This window comes from Thamnophis sirtalis, unplaced genomic scaffold, assembly GCF_051295495.1.
Source record: "Thamnophis sirtalis isolate CommonGarterSnake01/CBP01778 unplaced genomic scaffold, rThaSir2_p1.2 scaffold_6, whole genome shotgun sequence".
Lineage (NCBI taxonomy): Eukaryota > Metazoa > Chordata > Lepidosauria > Squamata > Natricidae > Thamnophis > Thamnophis sirtalis.
The window spans coordinates 41,161,737-41,173,774 of record NW_028261386.1 but is presented as its reverse complement, the minus strand read 5'-3'; the positions used below and the strand labels follow the sequence as shown (position 1 = coordinate 41,173,774).

Sequence of the window (12,038 nt, the reverse complement as noted above, 5' to 3'; positions counted from 1 at the left end):
GTATTCACTTAATGGGTTATGATAAGTTAAATTTTTATATTGGCGAAACCTAGAATCTCAATGACTACAACAAATTCCTGTTTATAAAAAAAAAGAGCTACAGATCCTAAGTGGGAAGGGGGGGGATTATGATTTGGTAGGCTTGTATATACAGAAATGGAAAAGATATTTCAGAGGACCAACAATTGTATTCACAGGTTGTAGTATTAATTTGTGACTCTATCCATTGTAAAGGATATCTCTACCTGTTTTAAGGAATCCTCATACGTTGGAGAACAATGGCTGCCTCCTGGCTGAACATCTAAGATAATATTAGGCATTTGAGCTCCTGAAACCAAAATATATCAAATGCAATCTACATTAATAGGGCAGGAAATATGCTATTCTGAAACATAAATAACCATGCACATTAAAAACACAGACAGAAAAGTATTTTGCTATATGTCTAGGGAGATTCTCAATCATCCAGATCATGGTTGCCAAAAGGCAACCAAACGTTCTTGTTTTTTTTCTTTAAAAATATTTTGCTTCTCATTCTTCTTTAGAACTGAAGAGCTTTTAGGATTAGAAGCAAAACGTTTTCAAAGAAAAAAAACAAGAAAGTCTGATTACCTTTTGAAAAGTATCTCTGGGTATTTTTCTATAGCTGTTTGAACATTTGCTGGCTGGTGGTATGCAGGAAATAAATTACTAGTGCCCTCTACCTATTCATTTTCACAACAGAAGAGCATTTCAGGTATTTTTGGGGACCAAAAATGTGATTCAGTGGATAGGTTTCTCAATAACTAATACAGGTCGTCCTTTGAACGTTTATATAGTAACCGTTCAAAATTATGACGGCACTGAACAAAGGACTTGTGACCACTAACTGAAGTTGAGGCTGCTGCAATGTTCCCACATCACATGAACAAAATTCAGGCGGAAAATACTTTTTATACCTGTACCCCTATTTTAATATCTCACAAACTTTGTATAATTGAAATTATTGTGCTGTGTGTGCTCGCCTTGGAAAGAATGTGATTGGTGGTTACTTCTGAATAAAAATATGTTCCAGTTATGTTATTTTTTTAATATTACTTTTACAATAATTATCAAGCGCTTCACATGTGGAAACATATCCTTTACAATTGACAACCATGAGCACAGTTTGATTATACTAATATCGTGTTTGGGCTAATTTTTGAGGTGGTCTTTTTTTGAGGTACAACAGGCCAGATTCGGTGAGCTGGATGTGTTGTGGCTGCACCTCCATTCTGAACCGTCAGTGTTTGGAATGAAGGCTTTTGGAGAACAGGAGGAAAATGGGGAGGGGGATTTTCCTGCCTGTCATCCTTCCCTCAGTCTGTGCTGAGCTTGAGGAATGGATGACAGGAAAGAAAATCCACCTCCCTATTTTCCTCCCGTTTGCCAAATACCTCCTGCAAGCCTCCCAAAAAGAGGAAAAAAGCTAAGTAGCTGACCGCAGAGCTGCTGGCTTTGGGGAAGCGACCTATTAAGCAGAAGCGCTGTACCCAGAAAGAGAAGGGCAAAAGTACTATTTATGCTGGCCCAAGGGGCTAGTGGGCAGCAGTTGCAGGCAGACAGTTGCCCCCCCCCGCCTCCCCAGTGCCCACAACGCTACTTGTGTTGGCGACGCCCATCCCAGCTTATTTTCAGGGTGGGTAAAACTAGTCCCACCTCCCCAAAATTAGGGTTGGGCTTATTATTGGGGTGGGTCGTGTTTTTGAAGAAACATGGTAGTTACTATATGCTGGCTACAAATTCTCTCCTCTTTTTGAACAGATGCTCATACAGAATACAGAATATTCTTGATGAATCATTTGAAGTTAGATATTAGTTGAAGGATTAATAGAGGAAATTGTTTTATATCTATCTATTTATTTATATCTATTTTTCAAAAGGTGAATTAAAATTGCACATCAGTCAGGAATAACAATGGAATGCTAAGTATTTCTGGCAACTACATGAATGATGAAATGGGATATTTGCTTTAATATTGAAAATTTGTTCAAATATTAAGACAAATATTTAAAATTAATAATTTGATTAATTTATCTATTTCTAAGTTAATAATTTCCTCTCTGTATGCAGATTAATTTCTGGATGTTACAACAACTATATTTTATGTAAATGTTAACTTACTGCATGTAACACATACTATCTTTTCCAATATAATCAATATATGTCATCATATCAGGATACATATGTATATATACAATTCCTGTTCCAAAATGATGAAATATAGTCCAATCTAAAAACAAGGGCCACTTACACAAAAAATTAATTGGTCTAATTCAGCATCATGATCCTAATTTGATAAATCTTAGTTTACTGAAGAAGAAAAAAAGAGCATGAATATAGGTAGTCCTTCCTTGCGCCATTCCGTGAAAGGTTTGCTAAATCTGGTTTCTCAACCCAACTTATCTGCTAGGAGGCCAAAGCATTTTTCCTTTTCTCTGATTTTTGAAAGAAGAGAGCAATGCTGTAAATGCCGTAGTTTTGTTCTTGCTCCTAAATTGAACTTTTAGTTTTATGGAAAACATACTTATCATGACTACTTTCATATGCTTCTTTCTGGTGGATTGGAGAAACGTTTGCAGTTGTTTCATTAGCCATACCCCAAATGTGATCTAGAAATTCTAAGCGCTACCTTTATCATCTGAATTGTTGCTTTTGGCATGATCTTGTACAGCTTTTCTAAGTTTATTGATGTATCTTAACAATCCTGCCATGGGAATTCGTTGATCCTTCTCAGAAACTGTGATAAAAAGAGAAGGGTAATTCTAAAAAGAAAAGAAAAAGTGACAGCAGGAAAGGAAATGTCTGAGTTAGCAGGATGGAATTATTGATACCAATCTGTGCAGGCATTAATTTTTAACTTGATGGAAGTTGCTTTATCATGTCAGCAGAAAAAAAAGCATTAAACAGAGTTAATTATATGGATGAAAAATCTATCCAGACTGTAGCCATAGATGACAATTTTGAGAAGATCAAATCTCTGACTTGATAAACAGTTGTATTTGTCTTGTGTTGAAAGTCCTCCATAAACTCTTTATCTGAGACTAGAAAGCAATTCAAATAAAACGTTGGCTATGGTTTTAACTCTGTCCTAGCTGATACTGAAGCTACTCTTTCCTCATTTGGAAATAGATAACCAAGCAAGTCAGGGTAAAGCAAGACAATGTTAAGCTTATGGTGCAGCCATACCTATTCACAATAGATATGGGAAAGTTACCTGTTTATGTGAGAGTTATATATCCCCCTTAAATCCCCTTCCATCAGTTTTGCCTGCATTGTCATTGCAATCCTATTGATTAGATTGTAGTCTGACCGCAGCAATGTAGCCCATTGCACTTTGGCAACAGTGATCCAGACAGCATTACCAAACCAAGCTATCTTGCACCTGTGCATGTCATTCCTTTTTTTATGAGCGATAGACTTTGTCTCTGTGAAATTTCATTCTGTCATTTTTATTTATTAATTAAATTCTACATTTCTCTCAGCTCTCTCCAGATCATTTTGAATTTTGTTTCTGTTTTCTAGGGTATTAGGCATTCTGCCTAATTCTGTATCATTGGCAAACTTGACTACCTTTCCTCTTCATATAAATAATCAATCAAAATACTGAATAGTAGAAGATGCATAACTGATATTTTTAATTGCCTACATTGGCTTCTTCTCTCCTCCATTTCCCCCTCCCTGCCACTGAAACTGTTTGTAACTGTGCCTTTGGTATCTTCTCCTTTTAAGAACTCCCACCCCTGCTGAGTTCCTTTTCCCATTAGTTATTCCTGCCATGGATTCCTACTTACTATTGCTTATTGAAATCTGCTTTTTAGAAGTATAAGTTATATGCTTTTTATTATGCTTAGTTTTAGTTTCTCTTCATTTTGAGTGGATTTCATTAAATTGTCTGAACAATTTTCTAAATTTAATGTTTTAGTTATACATAGTACAATAATGTTTAATCAGCACAAAATTCAATAGTACCTGTGGCTTAATATTTTGGTATGGACAATAACTTTTAATATATTCTTTGTTGGACTCATCTCCCACAGGATCTCCCCATTCTTCTTGTTCCTCAATAGTCAAGGGAAGATAAGGGTCCAGCATTGTATTTAAAATATCCAGAAAAGGTGCCTATAAAGAAAATAAAAACATTTTTTTTCTTATAAACAGTAAGTTTTACATGAGTGAAGCAGATACCACAGACAAGCCTGTTTTTTTTTTAAAAAGTATATTTAATTTGTGGGAAGTTAAAAGTAAAACTTTGGAATATTAGTGGTTAAAGATACAAGAAAAAAGGCAACTTCTTTAATCATACATGAAGACTAGAGTAATGTATCATGTTAAGCCAAAGTGTTTTTAACCGTGAATAAAACATCTGCATAATATGCTAAGCTATAAGTTTAGTTTAATGAAATTTAATGAAATTTAGTTTAATGAAATTTGTATGCCGCCCACTCCCATTGGGACTCTGGGCGGCTCACAGGCAAGATAAAGGCATTTAAATTTTTTTTAAAAATAAGAAATACAATATTAAAATTAACACAACATCCATTCTAGTTATAGTTTCAGAACATAGTATGTACATATTACCTGAGAAGCGAAATCAAATAAACCATATTTGGTTAGTGCAGATATATACAATTATTTTGTATATACACTTACTATAATGTTCAATTGTCCTGACCCAATAACTGATTCAACTACAGATGATTCTCCAATCCTAGACCAGCATTGCTTCACTTCTTCTATCAGCTTGATCTCTTACTATTGTAACTGCCACTCTAATTCTTTATTTCCACAAATTTGAAGGAGCAATTTTCTACTTGAAAATCTGGTTAATCACAATATTGCCAATTCTAGAGTTGAGGGCACTTGGACAACTTCCTTCACTGTTTCTGCTAATGATTTGTCTTCCTGTTACTTCCATGCCCAGTTTGCTCCTTATCATTGCCAAATTGCTCAGGGCTTAATAGAAAGAAACAAGAGGAGGAAAACAGCAGGGGCAGATGGTTTAGCAGGCCACCACTTCATAATGGCAAGAGCCTCAGTAGGAGGTGGAGAATGTCAAACCTGTCAATGTCAAATGTCAAGCTGGTCCTTTTTCTGGATGTAACCATGAAAGAAATAGGCAATTGTAATAGATTATATAGAAAGTATTAGCTTCAGAAGAAAGCTAATGCAATCCATCTTGTTACCTACTGAGCCAAACATGCATAGGATACTACTAGAAGGCAAAACCTAAACTTTGTAGAGTTTTATATACTCTATGTGTTCACATGCACATATATAATGTATAACTTCACACTGATAGACAATAATCAATTGTATGATGTTTTGATTCTAGTAAACAGCATTTTTATCAAGCGGAGTCACACTGTGGCTGATATACTATAACCAAAGCTGAACATGGCAGACTAATTAAAATATATGTCAGGGACTGTGGTTTGCAACCAAATCTTAATCACCAAAGCCTGATACGTTGTTACATCATCACTTTAAGTACTTCTGTTTGTCTGAATTGATATAGGATTACCTCCTTGAGCAGGGGATTGGACTAGAACAGAGGTTAGTTGTGGCTCTGAAGCCGCATATGGCTCTTTCAACCCTGTGCTGCAGCTCCCTGTCACCGGTCAGCTTCACAATTGATAGGGCTTTCGGTTAGGACAGCTAGAGGAAAAAGGATGCCACGCTAGGAGGAGACTCTATGGTGGGGGAACTGGATTTCCGGTTGGCTCCAGAACTGAACAGGGGCCTTCTGATTAGGACCTTTGTGGCTCTTTGAATGTCTAAGGTTGCCAACCTCTGGATTAGAAAGACCTCCAAGATCTCTTCCAACTCTGTTATTCTGTTAATATGCCTCAAGGAGTGCCTAGAAACTTCAACAAGAACAAAAACAGCTGGCATGGCCAAGAGCAAGAAAGCCTTAAGAATAAATACATACAAAGCCAGAATTGAGAAGTGATCAACATACAGCAAATGTCACCTATGCAAAGAAGTTGAACAAACAGAAGATTGCACAGATTGACTACAAGCAATGACATGACAAAGTAGTAATAAAGATGCATTGGAAGATGCACCAAGAAATATCATTTGCCTGCAAGCAAGAACTGGTGGGGCCATAAAATAGACAAAATCGTAGAATATAAAGAAGCTATTTTTTTCTGGGACTTTAGAATTTAAACAGTCAAGCACCTGGCATATAACACCCTGGACTTAACAATTGCTGATAAGAAAGACAAAAAAGTTTGGATCGTGGATGTGGCACTTCTGGGGGACAGTAGAAGAGAAGAGAAAGAACTGGAGAAGATCACAAAATACAAAGACCTGCAAATAGAAATAGAATGACTGTGACCAAAGCAAGCAAATAGTCCCAATAGTAATAGGTGCCTTGGGTACAATCCCAAAATAACTGGAGCATCACGCAGTGACAAATTCACCATCAGTCAATTGCAAAAGGTGGCTTTACTTGGAATAGCTTCCATCCTGTTCTTAGTAATACATCCATATAGATGATAACCGCAATACTATCAAACATCCACATCTGCCTATACCAGGTCCTTGGAAAGAACTTGATAAACAAAAATGCCAAACCCAGTCTGAACATCTGGCTGATTGTGTGACGAATTGAAGATAAGCAGCAAGAAAAAATCACAAAGTACTGGAACTTGCAAATTGAAGTTGAGCGACTGTGGAAAAAGAAATTGAGTGTTGTCCCGATTGTAATTGGAGCCCTTGGAGCAATACCTAAAGGCTACCTCGCTATTTGGAAATTCTAAATTCATTGGACTTGAACATTCTGACAAAAAACCACCCTACTTTGGACAGCTTATATCCTCCAATGTTACCTTAACAGTTCCTAGGTCCTTGGTTAGGACTCGAGCTGTTCAGCTACCAACCAGCCCCAAAGGCTATGAATCTCACCAAAGATTAACAACAACAACAACAACAACAACAACAACATCAACATCATCATCATCATCATCATCATCATAGCAGCTATATTGAAAAGACTAGACCACTAATTTACAATGGATATTTTGATACAATATTATTTGTATAATGAACAATCGGCATAGATTTCCAATTACTATGAGATAATATTCAAGTTATTAATTTTAATTTTAAACAGTACTAGACATATGCATGTGAGTGTTTCTCCATTTTGGTATGGCTTAACTGTAATTTAAAACAGCAGAAGAGACATTCTTAAAGATAGTCCTGATGTCAAGAGATTGTTTTGTTATCACTAGGATTTATACTTTATTGTGGATGGGCAATATTTTTTTTAAAAAGTCATTGAATATTAATCTGAAAAAAGCACTATAGTGGACTTAAATCAAATACTAGTTATCTTACCTGTAAAACCACAACTCTGATAAGATGAGGTGCAAAATTGCAGAGGGCACCTGCAAGAACTCCTCCAGCACTCATGCTCCTTAAGGCTGTTTGCATAGGCTGAGAATATCCAAGTTCATGCAATAACATGATGCAGGCCTGGAGGTCTTGGATACCATTGTGTTTCTTCATCATACAACCATCTTTGTGCCATCTCAAGCCCAATTCTCCTCCACCCCTGGCAATTAAAATAAGAGTAATAACAGCAAAAAACATGAGGCATTTTATTCCCATCCTAATATTTATCCAAGAATATTAAATACATATATGATTTCATCAGAAATGCCTGTTTTAAGTGTTTATATTGTTTAAACATTAAAACAAGGAAATAATAATCAGGTTGGCTTGAATATGGCACCGGTCATTCTCTGTTTCTGCAAATGGAGGACAACATGGCATTGTTTTCTTCTTGGATAAGAAATTATGCCCCTTGGTATCAGTACCAAAAAAGCCATGGAGCTTGTAATTCTCAACATATTGCTCTTGGTGGAGAACACACATTCTTGCAAACCAACTTATCACATTGCTTCTTTTCGTGATAAACAACATTACAGAAAGAAGTATGAAATGGTACACAAGTAGAATATTCTTTATTGAATAGAATATTCTTTATTGACCAAGTGTGATTGGACTCACCAGGAATTTTTCTCCGTTCCATAAGCTCTCTGTTTGTCTCATACAAACAATGAAGTGATAAGTCATAGATCATCAATCATAAGATACAATCATAAATCATAAGATACAAGCAACAAGTGATAAATCATAAGATACCAATAGGAAAAGATAGTAGGAAAGATGAGAAGGTGAGAGAGACAACAGCAATACAGGCCTACTACATGAGTAAATATTTTTAGGCATAAGACTGTGGTGGCAGTTAGGTATTGAGCAGAGTGATGACATGGGGTAAAAACTATCTTTATGTCTAGTTGTTTAAGCATGCAATGTCCCATAGCAGTCCCAAGGGAAGAAATTGAAATAGTTTATGTCTGGGGTGTGAGGGGTTTATAGATATTTAGTCAGTCCTCTTCCTGGTTTATGCAGTATACAAGTCCTCAATGGAAGGCAGGATGGTTGCCTTTGTTTAAGTAATGCACAAACCCAAGAGAGCATGAAAAACATAAACAACTATTAGATATTAAACAGAACCAGATATATAAATGTGCCAGTTGGTATTCTATACAGCTTTCCCCCTTTGCCCAATGCAATTTTCTTATGCTTATTGAGTTTTCTACACATAACTTTGTGACTACAATGTTAACAAATCAGTTCTCTGAGCTGGATCCAAAGGTGCTGATATATTTTTGGGGATATACGTAATCAGTTATAAAAATAGAGTAAATCACTATTAATATTTGAATAGAAGTTATTAAAGGAGTGAATACATTTATAACTTAAAAACACATACATAATTTTATTTAAATAAACTATTTAAATTTCAAAGTACTGTTTTAGAACAGGGCATAGATAATCTTATTTTTAATACATTTACATTATGGCATTCTAGTATGTCTTTTAAACTGAATTAAGGATTAGATATTCTGAAATATTCTAAGCATGCTAATATGAGAATGTTTTGTTAAAATATTATGTAGTTTTTAAATTTTAAAATACATGTGGATAACATTTGCTTTGGCATTATTTTCCTTCACTTTTAGAATAATGTAAAATAGCTGAAAGTTTACTATATGGTACTAACCACAGTATAATTTTCTTCAGTAAAAAAAAAGTAAAATAGAATTTACTTGATAGACTATTGTATTTAAAGGATAGCAAACATATCATTTACAATTTCTGTCCTTAGCTGAATATAAATTATTCCTGTGAATGTATGTTAGATTATTTTTTAGAAATTAAAGACTTAGAACTAAACTGTGTTCTGATGAAGTTAGAATTCATACAAAGAACATATTATTATTAGCAAATAATTATCAGCAATAATGTATATTACAAATAATTGGCAACACTGGCAAAAACAGTTATTTATGGAAAATATGTGAACGGAATAGAAATGTTGTGGCTGGAGGAGAGAGCTAAAACTTTATGCAGTAACAGCATCAGGCACAAACATATTGACAATGAAATATTAAGAACAAGCAAAAAAAGTTTTATAAGATTACAGACTTACCTAACATGACAAAAAGCTAATATCCATCCATCTTTGATTAACATTAGATTCTCTGCTTTAAATGTCATGTTCAAATCTATTCCATAAGCTCCATAGACATGAACCAGAAGTGGCATCTTGTGCAGCTGTGTAGAATTGTTTTTATAAAAAACTGTAATTGGTACCCAAGTTTCATCCTGAAAATGTGGGAACATTTCAGAATAAAGCATATTTAGAAATTTGCAAATCATAAAATCAAAAGAAAAGTTCAATTTTCAGTTATCCTAGCATTCTTTGACATTTTGTACAAAATGCTCAGAAAATAAAAAAAATAAAGTTGGGATTGCTTTAGGATTTGTTTACCAATATAGAGCATAAAGCTCATTAAATACAACTCATGAGAAGTGTATAAAACATGAAAGCAGCCCGTTCCTCCTGCACCTTCTGCATTGTGATCTGAACAGCTTTACACTCTTCAAACTGAATATAGCAGAAAACATAAAAACTTAAATGTCTGCTAGAATTCTCTGCTATATGACTGAAATAAAACAATAGGTTGCAGCATTATTTTTCTTATTTTATGAAAACCTGTGCCTCACCTGGGAGATTATTATCATATAAATAAACATTTGTATGTTATATTTTAACACTTGCTTTCTTTGTGGGGAATTTTTCTCCTGACAGCAAGGAAAATAAGACCATTTCATTTCAAGCCAGGCTTATTGGGAAAAAACATAACAACTTTGCCTTCATGTTTCTTAAAAGTAGATCTTAGAAAAAGAAATGTTAACCCTTCGGGCAGCAGAGAAACAGCAATAGCTCTACTGATTAAGGATTTTTTTAAAAAAAATTCATTCCAAGTCCTGTTTACAAGAGGCTAAGAAGACAAGAGCTTACCTTGCTCTTAGCTTCTAGACGTACAGTTTTATAATTTTCTGTAATTGGTACTTCTTGCTCAGTAAATTCAATAAGGCTCTTTTCCATCAATGAATATGCAAAACGAACTGGAGACTGAAGAGGAGACATGAGCCAAAAATAGCAAGTGTTGGCAGTATAGTCAGAATTAGGTTCCAATTCTAGTGAACAGGCCCAAGCAGGTAGCTAGAAAACAACGGAAATTATTAATATTTGCCCAGTCTTATAATTGTTTTTCTGATGAGCTATATGCTGTAGTTTCCAGTCTGGTAATAGAATTTGAATTTCTTACTGGCCAAGACGTGCTTCACATACCCCAGTAAAAAGCTAAGTTGGTAGCAGGACCTCACTATAACGAGTACAACAATTCAATTATTTTCCCTAAAAGCTGCTTAAATGGCATTCAATAAATAAAGCAAATGGAAATAAAAATATTTTGAAATAATCAGAGGGGGGGGGAAATATTAGGCAATCTCACTAAAAGTGATATTGGGTCACTAAAAATACAATTAAAATGCATGATTTATCTCTTACAAGATTTCTCCGTGCACTCTTCTATGTTATCAGAAAGTTTAAAAAATTTTCTTCCTGCCCCTGTCTGTTCTTTCATTCTATCCAACTTGAAACCCAGCCAAGTCAGTGTCTGTTATTGCACTGAGGCCTTGCACTGGCTTTGGGGTGCTCAGCCACTTACAATCCTTGCCTCTGACTCTGTTCCCAGCGTTAGCCATTGTGAAGAACAAAATTATTTTTTTGGCACAGCTACATTCGGAAACTCAGGGCTATTATGTTTTAAGACTTAACACTTCTAGAAATGAAAGGAATCAAGATTCATTCTCTGAGAGCAGCAGGGTCTCTTACCCACTGCTTACTTTCTTTTAAGAAGTTCTGGTTACTGGGTTGATAAAGGCTTTTGGAAATTGAGGCAGTCAGAGTCAAAAAGCTTTACACAGAAAAACTGCACTCTGTGTAATTGATTAAAACCTGAAGAGGATCAATCTAAAAAGACTAAAAAAAACCTTATAAAATGGGCACTATATTTAACTCGACTGCTACAATTAGCAAAGTAGAGAGTGTATAAGCTTACCATCTTATTTCAATCATGCTAAGTGAAATTTAAAATATTTGCAGATAACTGAATAGTAAGGCAGGAGTTAACCTATGTTTTCAAAAGAGCCCTTTCATTTTTAAAGTTATAGAAAACCTGACTAAGTAAGATGATGCTCTAGACAAAGAAATATAATGGATTTTAACTGATCCAGGTATTACCAAAATGCTTTGTTAATTAAAATGTTTTTAATCATGATTTGTTTATAATCCTGTGCAAAACTTCTACAATTTATTATGTAAAAGTTTTATAAATCTAAGTCCACCAAGGTTTCATCTTATGTTTAATGTATGATAATATACTATTATTTATTTTGTTTTTGGGTCACATATACATGTGCAAGGGAACACATTGCATTATGGATGTGTGCGCGCATGTGCCGCTTTTGACACTTGGCACCAAAAAGATTAGCCATCACTATAATATATCAACAGGTTATTTCCCAAAGTCTCCTGTGTTGAAGGTTGACAGTTCTAATTTCAGAAGTTAGATACTTAATATTTAGAA

At 34.9% G+C, this 12,038-nt stretch overlaps 1 protein-coding gene across 6 annotated transcripts in view; it reads right to left on the bottom strand.

Moving 5' to 3' along the window:
- Positions 1 to 12,038, bottom strand: part of PREPL (prolyl endopeptidase like) — a 31,484-nt gene that overhangs the window by 1,346 nt on the left and 18,100 nt on the right. For 4 of the 6 annotated variants that reach the window (XM_087717706.1, XM_087717702.1, XM_087717703.1 and 1 more), the window contains 6 exons: positions 10,406 to 10,609; positions 9,530 to 9,705; positions 7,366 to 7,582; positions 3,991 to 4,140; positions 2,651 to 2,783; positions 246 to 328 (listed from right to left, as the gene is read on the bottom strand). In XM_087717706.1, the coding sequence (XP_087573832.1) occupies positions 246 to 328; positions 2,651 to 2,783; positions 3,991 to 4,140; positions 7,366 to 7,582; positions 9,530 to 9,705; positions 10,406 to 10,609 (963 nt within the window). Of the gene's footprint in view, positions 1 to 245; positions 329 to 2,650; positions 2,784 to 3,990; positions 4,141 to 7,365; positions 7,583 to 9,529; positions 9,706 to 10,405; positions 10,610 to 12,038 lie in introns of those variants that run through there. The other 2 variants (XM_087717705.1, XR_015696939.1) reach the window with 2 other exon arrangements.